At 42.6% G+C, this 17,448-nt stretch overlaps 1 protein-coding gene across 1 annotated transcript in view; it reads right to left on the bottom strand.

Moving 5' to 3' along the window:
- Positions 1-17,448, bottom strand: part of ST8SIA2 (ST8 alpha-N-acetyl-neuraminide alpha-2,8-sialyltransferase 2) — a 315,422-nt gene that overhangs the window by 128,266 nt on the left and 169,708 nt on the right. Inside the window, exon 2 of the mRNA XM_088452858.1 lies at positions 13,660-13,722. Within this exon, the coding sequence (XP_088308984.1) occupies positions 13,660-13,722 (63 nt within the window). The remainder of the gene's footprint in view (positions 1-13,659; positions 13,723-17,448) is intronic.

Here is a 17,448-nt window from a genome sequence, read left to right as displayed (position 1 = left end):
GTATGTGCATTTATTATGGGATGTTTTACCTTTCCCGTCCACTTATGCTACTGATATAAGATAAATATTTTTCATACAGAAAGTACATTTTTCAGACCCTCTCCCCAACAGCCTATACTATACTATAGACCAGTATTTCCTAAACTTGGTCTTTAGTAACCTCTAACACAGGGTCCCTGAGGACTGAGGGTCTGATTTTGACCTGGACGCTAAGCAGCGGATGCACGCTATGGGCGATTGTCGCCCATCTGCGCATGCGTATATGTCCAAATACGCATGCACGAACCAGTCACTGTGTCCGGGAATCGTGCGCTCGTAGTGCACAGACTGGACATTACTTTGCGTGACAGATAGTGCCGTTTGTGGGTGGTAACGGGAAGGTGCTTGTGAACGGGGGAGTGGTGCTGCGAACGCAGGCGTGTCTGGGAGTCAAAACTGAGTTTTATGGGTGTGCATAATTAGCAAAGAAGCTCAGGGCTCTCAGGGCTTGATTCAGACCTGGACGATTAGCTGCACTCTCACGCAGCCAAAAGGGGCCGGGTATGCAAATGCCATGATCGCACTGTCTGGTGTAAGGACGCCCTCTATATCTTAGAGAGCGACGGCAGAGCGAACGCACGCCAGTATAAAGACGCCCACCTTTATTTCTTAGTACACATCATCTCCAGGAAGTGTGTGATTAATCGGTTACATCGAGAGACATCGGAGCTGCATGCAGCGCATGAGGTAGACCCTACCCCACCACAAGCACTGGCTAAAATACAACCAAGTGACGTTTATAATGACGCTTCTTTGCTTCTTATGCACACCCATAAAACTCAGTTTTATGGGTGTGCATAATATGGGTTCGCGGCACCACTCCCTCGTTCACAAGCACCTTCCCCTGTTACCACCCACAAACGGTACTCAAAGTAGCGTCCAGTCTGTGTACTATGAGCGCAGGAGCGCACAATTCTGGGACACAGTGATTGGTTCACGCATGCATATTTTGATGCATACGCATGCGCAGATGGGCGATAATCACCCATAGCATGCATCCACTTCTTAGAGTCCGAGTCTGATTCAGAACCTCAGTTTGGGAAACACTGCCATACAGCCATGGCCAAAAGTTTTGAGAATGACACAAGTATTGGTTGTCACAAAGTCTGCTGCTTTAGTTTTTATGATGGCAATTTGCATATAATCCAAAATGTCATGAAGAGTGATCAGATGAATTGCAATTAATTGCAAAGTCCCTCTTTGCCATGACAATGAACTTAGGGCCTCATTCAGAGGCGGTCGGAGGATGCAAGCGGTCGCTCAGAAACTGGGCGGCCACTTGCATCCTGACCGCCCGCCTCTGTTGCGGTCGTTAGGCTGTGGGTTAACACCCACAGCTCTAACGACCGCTCCGGTGATGGTCGCAATGGTCCCTTGTCGTAAGCCCCAGAGAGCTTCTGGCTCTGTCTGAGCCGGAAGCTCTCCACTGACATCACTAGTGATGTCAGTGGGGCCGCCCCCAAACGGCAGGTGTTCCCATGGGAACACCTACGTTTGGGCTGCCACCCCCCCGGCCCGCCTTCCAAACGGAACGAGCTGTCAATCAACATCGACAGCTCGCCCCCTTTGGATCGAGACCCGCTACGACCGGCGCTGTCAGTCGTAGCGGGTCTCACGCATGCACACGACGGTGCCGGCGCCATCGTGTGCATGCTCTGTGGGGGGCCATCGACCCGGTCTGAGCGCATCGGCGCTAACGACCGGGTCTGAATGACCCCCTTAATCCCAAAAACAAAATTTCCACTGCATTTCAGCCCTGCCACAAAAGGACCAGCTGACATCATGTCAGTGATTCTCTCGTTAACACAGGCGAGAGTGTTGACGTGGACAAGACTGGAGATCACTCTGTCATGCTGATTGAGTTAGAATAAAAGACTGGAAACTTTAAAAGGAGGGTGGAGCTTGGTTACCTGCAAGGAAACACGTGCAGTCATCATTGCTTTGCCCAAAAAGAGCTTCACAGGCAAGGATATTGCTGCTAGTAAGATTGCATAAAATCAACCATTTATCAGATCATCAAGAACTTCAAGGAGAAAGGTTCAATAGTTGTGAAGAAGGCTTTAGGGCACCCAAGAATGTTCAGCAAGCACCAGGACTGTCTCCGAATGTTGATTCAGCTGCGGGATCAGGACACCACCAGTGCAGAGCTTACTCAGGAAAGGCAGCAGGCAGGTGTGATTGCATCTTCACGCACAGTGAGGCAAGGACTTTTGGAGGATGGCCTGGTGTCAAGAAGGACAGCAAAGAAGCCACTTCTCTCCAGGAAAAACATCAGGGACAGACTGATATTCTGCAAAAGGTACAGGGATTGGACAGCTGAGGACTGCGGTCAAGTTATTTTATCTGATGAATCCCCTTTGAGATTGTGGGGGCATCTGGAAAAACACTTGTCCGGAGAAGGAAAGGTGAGTGCTACCATCAGTTCTGTGTCATATCAACAGTAAGCAGTGTTCAATCTAGCTCCGGCAGCAGGCAGGGCACCGGAGCTAGAGAGGGCAACTTTGTGCACGTGCCGAAGGCGCACGCGCCAAAAAGGGGTCGTGGTCATGAAAATGGGGCGTGTCTATAAGATGCGTCCCCTTTTCGTCACACTTGGGGGCGTGCCCGGCACTTATGGACATGCCGGGCAGCCCCCAAGCGCTGCAGACAGTGAGAATAGATGCCTTGCGCATGCGCCCAGCGTCTATTCTCCAGCGGTGACCGGGTCACCGCACAATTCTCCACCCGCGGGACACTGAAACCCGCGGGTGAAGACTGCACCTGCAGGCTGTGAGGGCAGGGCGTTTTTTACCCTCCTTCTGGAGGGCAGGGTGCTTTTTGCCCTCCAGAAGGAGGGCAGGGTGCCGCGCCTCGCTAAAACAGCCTAGCGGGAATGCTAGTAAAGCATCCTGAGACCATTCATGTGTGGGCTTGCTTTTCAGCCAAGGAAGTGGGTTCACTCACAATTTTGCCTAAGAACACAGCCAAGAAATAAAGAATAGTACCAAAACATCCTCTAAAAGCAGCACTTCTCCCAACCATCCAGGAACAGTTTGGTGACGAACAATGCCTTTTCCAGCATGATGGAGCACCTTGCCATAAGACAAAAGTGATAACTAAGTGGCACAGAGAACAAAACATCGAAATTTTGGGCCCAGGGCCAGGAAACTCCCCAGACCTTAATCCCATTGAGAACTTGTGGTCAATCCTCAAGAGGCGGGTGGACAAACAAAATCCCACAAATTCTGACAAACTACAGACATTGATTAGACAAGAATGGGTGGCCATCAGTCAGTATGTGGCCCAGAAGTTGATTGACAGCATGCCAGGGTGAATTGCAGAGGTCTTGAAAAAGAAGTGTCAACAATGCAAATATTGACTCTTTACATAAACTTAATGAACATTAATTGTCAATAAAAGCCTTTGACACTTATGAAATGCTTGTAATTTTACTTCAGTATACCATAGTAACATCTGACAAAAAGGTCTAAAAACACTGAAGCAGCAAACTTTGTGAAAACCAATACTTGTGTCATTCTCAAAACTTTTGGCCATGGCTGTAAGCCATTTATAGTGTTAATCATTAATACTTTATTACATTCACTATCCATTGTATAAGAAGACTTATATGTACATATATGTCCATGGCAGCTGCTAGGTTCTGTCGCTAGCCCAGACTCCCGGACTTGCTCCAATGCTCTGGTGGGCTGGCCTTACTGCTCCATCTAATGGCTAAATGCGAGCACTTTTAAACCCCCTCTAGAAATCCTGCATTTGCTGCCCTTGCATTAAACATGAGCCATGAAGACTGCGCAGGGCATGGGTACTGAAGGGGGTGTGGCGAATTCACAGTGGTGTGGGAAAATAATGGAAAATACTATGTGCAGTGCCAGAAAGCGGCCACAGGGGATTTTTATCTCCCGCAGCAGCTGCCCTTAGCCCAGGTAATTAGTATCCACTTCACACCTTTTATCGCCCTCCTCCGTATGATACAACTTTATTCCTTCTCAAACCTGCGCACCTCAGTAGCACTTGTGTGCCTCATTTTGCAGACAGGTGTAGAAACAGATATGATTTTGTGGACCAAGATTATTTTATTGAGATAAAGAGGGGGAGAGAGATGTGCCTTATAGAGCGCACAGTGAAGGGCATCTCCAGTACACACTGCTAATCAGTGGCAGCTCCAGAGGTGGGGCTGCAGCGAAGTCCAAGATTCAAATAGGGAAGACATACCAACTGCCATTTCAAACACTGCCAAACATAGATGGCTGAGACTCACTGGCAGTTGGTGTGACTCCCCTATTTGAATTTTGGACTGTGCTGCAGCCCCACCCCTGGAACCGCCACTGCTGCTAATAATGAATATTCTGTTTTTCTGTGCACGGTTCCTTTCAGCAAAAATATGCCTGATTCATTTCCAAATCAGCACCAGCCCCAACTATGAGCAATGTAATACAGAGCTTGACACCACACTTATCGACGTCCTTTGTACAGTATCTCATGATTAAATTGCAGGGAAAAACTGAGAAATGCATTTGATTGAAGAGGTTGATATGGACGTGACGGTTGCACACACCTCTCAGCACATAGATGCTTTATGCAACTTTATGAAGGTGGCTCCGAAGCAGAGAGTAGAAGTACACCTTGAAGCAGAGTGATGGCCCATTTCTGTACATGATGCAAAATCACAGTACAATAAGTTCCTATTAAGGGGTAGATTCAATTACACACCAGAATGCATAATAGGAATTATATTCTACTCGCATCTCCATGTGCAAACTTCTGCTCCTCTGCAAATGCTTAGTTTGTGTATGAAGTTGTGGTGGGTCCAAGCCTCTATTTGTGCTACAGAGCAGGCGTTTGAAAATGACTTTGCACTTTGTATCAGATTTAAGTGCATAAGTGATAGAAGTAAAAATACAAACTTCAGTACCGTAGCAGGGCAATGGTGTGGCCCTGCCCTATAAACATGTAATGTCACAATGTCACGCTGAAGGGGTGGGGCCACCAGCATCAGGAAGAAGAGCGCTGCCTGGAGCTTCCTAAAAATGTTCTGGATGGCTCTACAGCTTCAGTTTCGGCAACTTTGGGATCTCAGGCTGTGACCTCAGTCACATCGTTACAGACACCTCCTACGGCATTAGCATTTTAGATGGACGGAATTGCACAGCTGCATGTGTGCGGCTCTACAATTCTGTCCATCTATGAATCAGGCCCTAAGAGTGCAAACACTAAATTAATAAAATAGCAGACTAATAATATATAATACAACCATGCTGTACATTTATTATGCACAAAAATAAAGTATAGCAACAATTAGTCTATGGCTACAAATTACAGGTATCTTCATACCATTGCAGTTGGTGAGAGATAGAATATTATTAGATGAATTTCTTAGTGAATTACATCTGCTCTATTAAATCTTTGGAAACCCAGATTGATGGAAACTGTAAATAGCAATACTGCAACCTGGTAGCTGGAATAAAGTAATTAACGAAGAGTTCCAATTAATTGTTGAAATATTGCAGAATAAAGTATGTGCAATTAAAACAATCACAATAGGAGGTTGATACAGAATAATAGTACAATCCTGAAGCACTCCTTGCAAATAATTCAGCTCAAATGGCTGTTACTGGATTACACATAGAGCCGTGGCTAAGCCAAAGAATGATGAGCCAGTGATGTTGCTGCCAGCCTGGGGGTCTTTGATGAATATATCAGCTAGCTTCTGAGCCAAAGGTAAATGCTTTAAGGGAACAAAATGTTCTGCTTTGGAGAACCTATCCACAGCCACCTAGACAGTATTGAATCCTTGACAGGGGGTAATTCTGTAATAAAATCCATGGAGATATGGGTCCATGGACGGTTTGGAACAAGTAGGGGATATAAAGGACCATTATAAGCTTGAGGCTGTACCTTGTGCTTAGCATAGATACAAATATACATACAGACGGTCACCAGTAACTCCTGAGGATCAAGTCCAGGGTTTTCCTCACCCCCACATGACCAGTGAAATGTGATGAATGTGCCCATTGGAGTGTCTTTGGCTGTGTGTTTGGGATCATTGTCTTGCTGAAATGTCTACCCTCGTTTCATCTTCAGCATCCTGGTAGATGGCAGCAGATTTTTTTATCAAGAATGTCTTGGTACATTTTTCCAATCATACTTCCTTTAAACAAATGAAGTATGCCGGTACCATATGCCAAAAAACAGCCCCACACCATGATGTTCCCACCTCCAAACTTCACTGTTGGTATGGTGTTTTTGGGGTGATGTGCAGTGCAATTTCTCCTCCAAACATGGTGTGTGTTGTGGCATCCAAAGAGTTCAATTTTGGTCTCATCTGACCAGCCTATATTCTCCCAGTATTTCACAGGCTTGTCCAAATGTTGTGCAGCAAACTTTAAACAAGTTTCAACATGCTTTTTCTTCAGCAATGGAGGCTTGCGTGGTGAGTGTGCATACAGGCCATGGCGGTTGAGTGCATTACTTATTGTTTTCTTTGAAACAATTGTACCTGCTAATTCCAGGTCTCTCTGAAGCTCTCCACAAGTGGTCCTTGGCTCTTGGAAAACTCTTCTGATAATTCACTCCTCTGTCATAAATCTTGCGAGGAGCACCTAGTTGTGGCCGGTTTATGGTAAAATTATGTTCTTTCCACTTCCGGATTATGGCCCCAACAGTGCTCACCGGAGCATTCAGAAGCTTAGAAATCCTTCCGTAACCAATGCCATCGGTAAGGTCTTGAGAGAGCTCTTTGCTTTTACCCATCATGAGATGTTTCTTGTGTGACACCTTGGTAATGAGACACCTTTTTATAGGCCATCAGTTGGGACTGAAAAAGCTTATATTAATTTGCACTGACAAAAGGCGGGATTGCTTTCTAATTACTGATAGATTTCAGCTGATGTCTTGGCTTTCCATGCCTTTTTGCACCTCCCTTTCTTGATGTGTTCAATACTTTTTCCCTGTGTAATTTCACATTATTACCTACCCTCCAACATGACCCATTCTATTAGGTACAAAACACTCTGCTTCTGGACTTCCCACCTAAGGTATGATTGCAGCCACCTGGGTTGAACTAGGTAATAGATGAGACAGGTATTTCAGCACAGGTGGCTGCAATCATAAATTAAGAGGGAAGTCCAGGAGCAGAGCATTTTGTACCTAATGGAATGGGTCATGTTGGAGGGTCTGTTATTACACATAACTTAATTTATAGACATCTATGGTTTGATTTCTTTGCATGTATGGATTGCATGGGTTGCTGCTAACATTTGGTGAAAATTTCATTACAATAGCCCCATTACAAATATATTTACTGAGAAAAATGTTCATGTGCTCAATACTTATTTTACCCGCTGTAACTCTGCCAAACCACTGCACCTATATACACATATTTCCAACAAGAACCAGGTGTGCAATTCCAGGTACACACACAGAGCACCTGGAAACCCCCCTTGGCCCAGTGTCAGGCTGGGCCAGGGGGAAGGGTGCCTTGGCCCCCACGGGCTGCTCAATAGCCGAGCCGCTGCTTCCTTAAACAGGTAAGGGACGCTTGGCTGCAGATTCCATGCGGACTAGCCGCCCGCATGGAATCAGCTGAAAATACTCTCCAAAAATGGCTGCCACCTAATTGGAGACAGATGCTAGAGGTGCTACTTGACCTCTAGTGTCTGTCAGGGAACACAGTGCATATCAGTCGGGAGAAGATGCAGAAAGCTGCATCTTCTCCCGTATAACCCCTGGCAACGAGCATGTGATATTTCATCTCTCATCCTGCCTACTGCATAGATACTCTGCATAGACCTTCATGCAATCATGTGCAGTTTTTAAATGTATGTGATATTTCTTCTCTCATCCTGCCTACTGCATAGATACTCTGCATAGACCTTCATGCAATCATGTGCAGTTTTTAAATGTATGTGATATTTCATCTCTCATCCTGCCTACTGCATAGATACTCTGCATAGACTTTCATGCAATCATGTGCAGTTTTTAAATGTATGTGATATTTCATCTCTCATCCTGCCTACTGCATAGATACTCTGCATAGACCTTCATGCAATCATGTGCAGTTTTTAAATGTATGTGATATTTCATCTCTCATCCTGCCTACTGCATAGATACTCTGCATAGACCTTCATGCAATCATGTGCAGTTTTTAAATGTATGTGATATTTCATCTCTCATCCTGCCTACTGCATAGATACTCTGCATAGACCTTCATGCAATCATGTGCAGTTTTTAAATGTATGTGATATTTCATCTCTCATCCTGCCTACTGCATAGATACTCTGCATAGACCTTCATGCAATCATGTGCAGTTTTTAAATGTATGTGATATTTCATCTCTCATCCTGCCTACTGCATAGATACTCTGCATAGACCTTCATGCAATCATGTGCAGTTTTTAAATGTATGTGATATTTCATCTCTCATCCTGCCTACTGCATAGATACTCTGCATAGACCTTCATGCAATCATGTGCAGTTTTTAAATGTATGTGATATTTCATCTCTCATCCTGCCTACTGCATAGATACTCTGCATAGACCTTCATGCAATCATGTGCAGTTTTTAAATGTATGTGATATTTCATCTCTCATCCTGCCTACTGCATAGATACTCTGCATAGACCTTCATGCAATCATGTGCAGTTTTTAAATGTATGTGATATTTCATCTCTCATCCTGCCTACTGCATAGATACTCTGCATAGACCTTCATGCAATCATGTGCAGTTTTTAAATGTATGTGATATTTCATCTCTCATCCTGCCTACTGCATAGATACTCTGCATAGACCTTCATGCAATCATGTGCAGTTTTTAAATGTATGTGATATTTCATCTCTTGCATAGAATTGTTCTTACATGTATAGTCTATATTGTTCAGTGAAGCATAGTTTATGGTATATATCTGGCCTGGCTTTTGCTCCAACTCAGAGCAAGTTATCTCCTTTGATCAGCAGAGCAATTGAGTCAGTTGTAGCCTGTCTTAATCAAGGATACCACTCTTTTATATTCAGTCTAGGGGCAGCTGGGGCTGTTTGCAGCTGGGGTTAAAAGCACCAAGTGTGATTACATAACAGTTAATCAAACAGTTGAACAAACATTGACCAACATCTAAGGTAATTTCAGATTAAGAAACTGATTGCTTTAAAATTTGTCTAAAAATAACAAACCTAAAACTCACCATGTACTACACATTTCTTTTTATCAACTCTCTCCTTTGTATTTTCTCTAAGGATATAACATCCCTAACTTTCCCTGCATCTCACCTCTCTGGGCACACTGCCGCCCTATTGAGTCACTCACCTCCTCTAAAAACGAATGAGCTTTCTTTTCATCAAAAATTGACAATTACAGCCTCATTGTGCTCTATAAAAAACTTTTACACACCTACAACTATATCTACTTCTCCATCCTTCTGCTTTTATTATCTGGTGACATATCACCAAATCCAGGCCCCTCACACATACAGCGGATTTACTATGGAATATATATCCTGCAAACCTCACATGTCTCCCATCACCCTCCAAATCAATAAATGTGCCTTATAGAATTCACACTTGATCACAACTTATTATTTTACATCTGAACATCTCTTTACAATAACTGCTTTCACCAATTTCGACATTTACCTGAGACTGCTGGTTCACACGTTAACCACACTCTCTAAATAGCCCCACATGAAGTGGCTTCTGCCACCCGTCAGACTTCACGTAAACTGATATAACAGCCATGGCTCTCCACAAACACCTACAAAAACTGCCTCTTAAAGTAGAATGTCAGTGGCGTAAATCTTAATTCAAATGATTTCCACACATACTGTAAAATAGGAATCCAGCCATCTGTCATCCTAACTCTCTGTCCCACGCTCACTGTCTACCCCATCTGTGTCACCCCTGTCTGTCTGCCCATCCCCTTTAGAATGTAAGCTCTCACGAGCAGGGCCCTCTATCCTCTTGTGCTTATCCTTTCTTTACTTATACTATCTGCTCTATACTCAAAAGCACCTAACCCGTGACTTTTGCCATCCTGCTTCTGTTGCAGCAGTGTTTATATACCATGTACTTGTCTTGTAGTGTCTTACACTGTATGACACTGTTTTCTTGTTCTGTTCAACTGTTTATGTACTATGTTTCTGTACTATGTAAGGCGCTGCGGAACCCTTGTGGCGCCATATAAATAAAGGATAATAATAATAATAATAAACCCCTGGCAACGAGCATGAGGCCCCTGGCAACGAGCATGAAACCCCTGGCAACGAGCATGAAACCCCTGGCAACAAGCATGAAACCCCTGGCAACAAGCATGAGACCCCTGGCAATGAGAAGGTGATAGAAAAGTAATTTGAAGCCTTACTATGGGGAATAAAATGGTGTTAGGGGCGCATTTTTAACTGTTCGCACTAGGAGCCAAATTGACTACAAACAGCCCTGCACTAGTATTATCAAAATGCCATGGGGGGGGGGGAGGGCGCCAAAACCTTTTTTCTTGTTGGTGGTGAGCAAAATGTGTAGTTACGCCACTGCACTGCTGCGTTCTGACTCTGACTAGTTAGGCACAGTTTCCCCGTCTAAACATGACCTCTGTAGCTGCGGCTATCTGAGAACACAGCAGCTGTCACTGATGACCCCACAACACTCCCATAACATGCCCATGAGACACTCTTTTTGCGCTGACTTCAGGTCACCACCCAGGAACTCCCATTACTCTGCCGCTCCATTTCAATACCATCTGATCTGATCGCAGCAGCATCATTGTGTGTACACTCAGGGTAACACATTTGCTGTACTGGCTTTCTGAAGTTTTCGCACATGTGCAGTTGCTACAAATTACATTTTGCAAGTTTTATGCCCAGATGTCTTGTTATTTATATTATTTATTGTTATTTATATTAAAACACTTGAAGTACACAAAGTGTATGTTGCAGGCTTATTCTGGTTAGACTTTTTTATCATTGGCTCTGTAAGCAATTATTTGGAACCCCCCCTTTCAAAATCTTGCGTTTGCCACTGGATTTGGTACCAGGGAATAAGCTGAATCAGGTCAGAGGGAAGCCAAAGTCAGAACCAGGATGTCACTGGACGCAGTACCAAGGGAGCAGGCTGGAAGAATTGTCAGACGAATCAGATCCGAAAACTTGGAATAACACTTCCTTTTATGGGGCGGGGGTTTGAATTTGGAGCCAAATGTGACATCACATTTGGCACACTTGGCCCTTTAAATTTCTGACAGAGTGGTACTCGCAGGGACATCACAAGGAGGGTGCAGGGGTGCGGACGGCACCCGGGTGTCACCTGCCGAGGGGTGACACCAAAGTGCCGACTCCTCAGTGACAGGAACCGAGTGCTGCACTGTAGCATGACATGCAGCACTCAGCTTCCGACACAGTGAGATTGGTCCCCGGGGGAAGTCCGCATCTCTGGGACCCCCGGAGTGACAAAAACGGGGGTTTGGACCACAAGACCACACCCCCACCATCGAAGCCACACCCACATCATTGATGCCACACCCCTTTTGGCACTACAAGCCCTTCCGCTCCTTCTCGCACCGTGTCACCAGAGGTAAAGATGCCACTGGGTACGCGTGTCCAGTGGCATCTGTGGAAGCCGCAGATGCCTGTAATCAAGCCGCCTACATCGGCCTGGAGAAGAGGTGAGGCCAGTGGTACCCACAGTGGCTGAGAGACAGGGAATGTTGGCCGACACCTGCCCACAACCAGGGTCACCAGCTCTGTTGGCCTGGTAAATAGGAACAGGGCCTGAGGCGTTTTGACATTAACAGCTCAGTTCAGGTGAACACAAGTGTTAGACACATGCAACCTAAAAGTCTGTCTGTTTCGTAAAAATTAAGACAAAAGTCTCCAACACCAAGTCTGCTCTTAAAAGACCTCAGTTTTCTACTACAGTTTAAGAACATACTACAAGTTAATGGGCTTCACAGAAAATGAACTGATGTGTTTATCTATGGTAGGTAATTTAGACTTTAGGTCCCACTGAGCTAGGGATTGACGTGAAAGGTTAAACATTTTTTTAAAGTGCTGCATAAAATGTCACTATATAATAAATATAATAATAATAACAAAAATAATAATAGTTATTCAAGAATATATTTTTCAATCTATTCCTCTGTAAATAGGCTTACTTGCATGGATTAAGTAATAAAACAAAATGAAAAAATTTTATGCATGTATTAATATTATCAGGGTCATTCTGCCTCGTAATGGGAAGCACAGTGGTACTGTAATTAGTACTGTTGTCTCACAACACTGGGGCAATGGGTCTATAAACAGTGACTTGTTATACCTTAGTGTGTCTCTTGTTCCAGTCAATCATATAGCCTGCTTCAGCTAATTGTTTATTCAAAGATATATCATAAAAACAACAACTGGAAAAAGATTATTGAAAATATAAATATAAGGCAATTAATTTAAAAATGATGTCCAAAATGTAGCAGAACTGACAACCATTGAAAATATTTTTTTACTTACAATGTAGCCAGCAAGCTATTTTACTAACACGTTGTTATGCTACATATATTAGTAATATATTATAATACGATAACAACTATATTCAGAATCTATAACAAAAGTTGCCCTAGAAATGATAAAGATAGGTTCACAACTTTCAAAATCTTATAATCATTAGTGTTATACTGTACTTCTGTGTGTGTTAAGCTGTGTACACACTGGGCAATTAAAGTAGACGACAGAACGATATCGTTATCGTTCACTTTTTCACTTTATCATCCATTTTTTCACCTAAACGATGAACGATAATGACGAACGTTCCCACAGGTCATTCGTCTTTATAGTTTATCTGGCAAGCATGCAGGCCAACCTGACGATATAGTCAGGTTGCTGCATGTTGGGAAATGGGGGAGAGAGCCCGTCGCTGAACGATATCGTTAATGATATCGTTCAGCAGGTGTGCTCAATGTCATGAGCAACATCGAGCACACCTTGCCAGGGAAACACTAGACGATATCGCTCAGGGAGCATATCGTCTAGTGATGATAAAATGTTACCCAAGTTAGGTCTTTGCTGTCAAAGCTTTCATATGCACTGCACAGGTATGAGTCCATAAGCCGGGTCATGGATGAGCATTACCTGAAGACTGGCCCAGGAACATGGAGAGTCAGCTCTTACCACTCCTGGCTCAGCTGCCCAGATGATATTTTATTAATAAATATATGGCTAATGGCTAATAATAAATGATGGCTAATGACGTTTTCTATTGCTGAAACAAGAAGTGTTAGAGAACCACCCCTCTAGCCTGCTTTTATAGAACAGATCAGTTAATATTAAAATAATAGGTCCTCTTGATAATATGGAAACATTTATTTATTCGAAGAATATACAACAAAATGAAGACTGGAAACACACTCTGGAAATAAAAAGATAATGCAATTCAATTGCAAATTCCTCCCTTTATCTGCCTGCTGCCTCACTCGCTCTAAAACTTTCTGATATAATTTAAAATGAAGTTGCAATGAAGAGCTCAGGCAGGTAGAGAATTGGGGTGAGTGATAACTGTTCCTACTGAGGCAAGCATCATAAATTAGGGCCGTAGCGAATTAATAGCAGCCTCACAGCCAAAACAAATGAACAGAAAAAAAAATCCCATTTACAAACCTATTAGATTTGCTATGTAAGCTTTCCACAGCTGATCTGATTGTGCCTCTCCCTCCAGAGCTCCTGCAAGAGAAAAGGAAATACATTATTTATCAAATTCTGTTACTGTCTGTAAGCTTTGCTTTAACAATCAAATGATCCTTTATAGAGAGCTTAGAAGTTTTCCTGCTGCTTGTCCAAAACCTGGTTATAATACCCATTTCTAGGCAGAGTTGGCTGTTACATGCTGTATTGCTTTGAAATAAAATGTAGCATTACATCAGATCCCCATCAAGAAAGACAATGCATTATTAAGGGTGTATTACATCACCTGTCACCTGTCACCTCATGTCATGAGGGTCTTGATAAAATGCTCAGCGGCATTTGACATGTAACAAAAAAGCAGCAATGCTGTGCAACGGGAGACAACTCTGCATTTATTCAAAGGAGAATAATAACTGGATGGTAATAAGTAATTATTACAGTTTTCCTTTGTCACAGAGTCTGGATTAAGCCTTCTTTTATTTTAGCATTCAGTAAGTGTTATTTTCTAACATTACTCAAAGGTTCAAACATGCATGTAACCACGGCAACAGCCACCAGACGTATGCTTTGGATGGGGGTCACGAAAGGTGCAAAACTGCTGTCCCTTAGTGCAAGCAACATTATATATGACGTCAGACACTGACAGTATTCTGTGACAATGCATGCTCAGATGGTTGTACCTGTGGGGCTGGTAAATGCTTCATATACTGATAACTGAGGACAAGACTGCTGGTGAAATAGAAAAAAGAGATTTAAGGAGCTTAGCGGGTGCATTTTCCCCAGCAAAAGTATATTTCTTTAATGTGTCCATGGAGGTGACGATGACGCATCTTCCAGGACTTTCAATTGGTTTCCTCTTACACCATCCAGACTTTAAACTTGAGAGTGCATTCCGAGGCACACGTCTACCAATGTAAAAGCATGTTTAAATATTCCAATGTCCCACACTCTCATGCTTTATTTACGACATAAATGAAGCTCTGCTGAGCAGTATTATAAAGGAAACTAGGAAAATATAAAGGAATATAAAAATGCAAGCTGCACCTGCAATGCCATAGCACAAACTAAATAAATAACCCCATTAATGCTAAATGAAATGAGCAGTGGCTGTTGTGGCTGTGCTTCTGTTCAGTGTGTCATGACCTTGCAACAGTTACAAGCTGATTGATGGTAAGATGCTATGGAGTCATGCACATTTGCACCTTTTTTGACATAGTAATAGAAATGTTAAAAAATTAACCAATAAACATATTTATTTGTGAAGACATCATGCAAGGTCTCAATATAGGGGAATTTGGTTAAAATCCCGATGGAGGGGATTCCGGAGGTCAGAGGGTTAGGGTTAGGCACAAAAAAAAATTAAAAATAAAAGATGTACTACTTTAGTTGCTAACATTTACTAATCTAATCTCCAGGGGAACTTTGCTGCTGAATAGGTGAATTGAATCATATTACACCTGACACAGTTTAGTGCATCATTGCGAACTAGAGTTCCACACCATTACTCACTTTATAGACTTTGGTGCAGAGGTGGACGCTCTTTTGATTTGGTCGCAAATGACCAATGTTTTCCTTGCTGCACATGTGCCGGAGCTACGGTACGCATGTGCTGCAGTGGTCTTGCTCACAGTGTGGTTGACACACTGCACTCATTTGGAGTCGGGGAGTGTTTAAGAAAACAGGGGCACCTGTTTTTGGGCTGTGCTGAAACCAGTGACTAGTCCTCCAATGAAGATTAACTGGTCTTGGCAGCTTAGTTGCAGTGGATATTCTTTGCAAGCTAGAATTTCCACTGCATTCTAAGGTTGGCTCGATATTCCCGATGTTTATCTGATTCGCATGCAGGAGATCTGAGAAGCCAGAGGTTTGTCTCATGTCAAAAGATGAGACCTTTATAATTTACATAACTTCTCAGATCTGCTGCTACCGCAAATGCAGCACCGATCCTTCTTGCATCCACCTCTGAATCAGGCCTTTAGTTGCAATCAGATGCCAGAAAGGTCGATGGCCTGATGGGCTGGTTTGACCTGGAAACCTGGCCGAGCAGCTCCACCTCCCGCAGCTCTATCTGACATGCTGAGAGATGGAGGTGTACCCCTATGCCTAGCGACACAACCCTGTGGGGCGTGGCCACACCCCGTTGAGGCAAGGCAATGCCCCTTTCAGTGCGCACATGCACAGAGGGATTCCAAGGATGTTTTACAGACCCGGTCTATTTTTCGTTGTAATGTGTATAGGGATTTTAGATTCTTCTCTTTAAAATATATTAAATTCCAAATAATTAAATTACAGAGCCCAGGTATCAGAAAAAGAAATAGATTGGTGCCGCCTCCCTGTTTCCAAGGGAAACTTGGGAAAATTGGTAACTTTGGTTAAAAAATCCAAAGAAAAACACAATATAAAAAAGAGTTAATTTATATAAGAGTTAAGCTATATAAATAATTTTTCGATTTATATATTATTTCATTCAAAGCAATCCTTAACAAAAGTAAATTACTTTTTGTTGATAATGCTGGTATAGCAACTATAGAAAATAGAAACAAGATACTGAATTGTAAAGTTCCTACATCAATGTGCATAGTACATATTTAAAAAAATCCATATTGGGGACATTTATGAAATCTGCTGAAGAATAAAAGAGGTAATGTGCAGCATAAGTGATTGCTGCACAGGAAGCAGAATCTGTAGAGTATTTCTATAATTCCTGTGCAATGAAAGCACAGCGGTCCTCCAGTAAGTCACTGGTTTTTTAGCATTTATACCACAATGTATTACACTTTCCTTTTATACTGAATAAAATAAAAGCAGGAGAAAAGAATGGTACCAATTCAAGTTGTGCCATCTCTCCGGTTCCACAACATTCCTGTTATGACTTAGTCCATACTATCTTTTTCCTAAACGGTAAATGTCTTCAGTATATAATACTGCTCTAGTTTTCAAAATAAACTCAATGCTCAACTATACACAGCCATTAATTGCACTGTGCATGTTCTGCAGGAATAGACTACTGAAAGGTCACACAAAATTATCTTTGCTCAGCTAGTGAGTTCAAACCCTGCTGTGAGCAAATCTCCACAGAGGATGATGAGAAATGGATGGAGTTTCAGATTATTTCCAGCTCTCAAATATCTGTTTTTTTAGTCTGTTTTTTTTATTGCAGTTCAAATTTCATTTATATGTCTGTCAACACCAAGCAAAGGTCCATCAGGGATCATGTGGAAAGCTCCAAACAACAATATTTTCAGGTCCGTAAGTAATATTGAGTCTCTAACAATGGTGAAAGGAAATATTTTGTTTGAAAACACTACAGTGACCCCTATTAATATTGTGAGCGTCCTTACTGATTAGCTGCTAGGGAATTATTCCAACTTTTTAGAAATATGACTAAATTTGTTGAGTTTGAGGGCCTCAAACTTGTCCGTGCTATGATAATTTCTAGTTTAAAACCAGACTGGCCAAAAGTCCATGGAAGATGATGTTTGTCCATGAAAGATGACGTTTTGCCTCTTTCTGAGACCCGATTTTTGGAGGGAAAAATTTGAACTCGGCATGCAAACTCGAACCTATCCGAGCCTGCACATTCCTAATATATATACATTATTCATTTTACTGTATAAAGATAAATTAATAAAAAAGCTCAGACATGGTCTAACTCTTTCTTCTTGCTCAAATTTTGCTCATTTATTATTTTGTAAGTTTGAGAATTAATTAAAAAATGTTAACTTAAGAGCTAATATAAAGAACCACTTCTAGAAGAACAGTGTA

This window comes from Taudactylus pleione, unplaced genomic scaffold (genome assembly GCF_031769625.1).
Source record: "Taudactylus pleione unplaced genomic scaffold, aTauple2 ptg000556l, whole genome shotgun sequence".
Classification (NCBI taxonomy): domain Eukaryota; kingdom Metazoa; phylum Chordata; class Amphibia; order Anura; family Myobatrachidae; genus Taudactylus; species Taudactylus pleione.
This window is presented reverse-complemented; position numbering and strand designations above follow the sequence as displayed.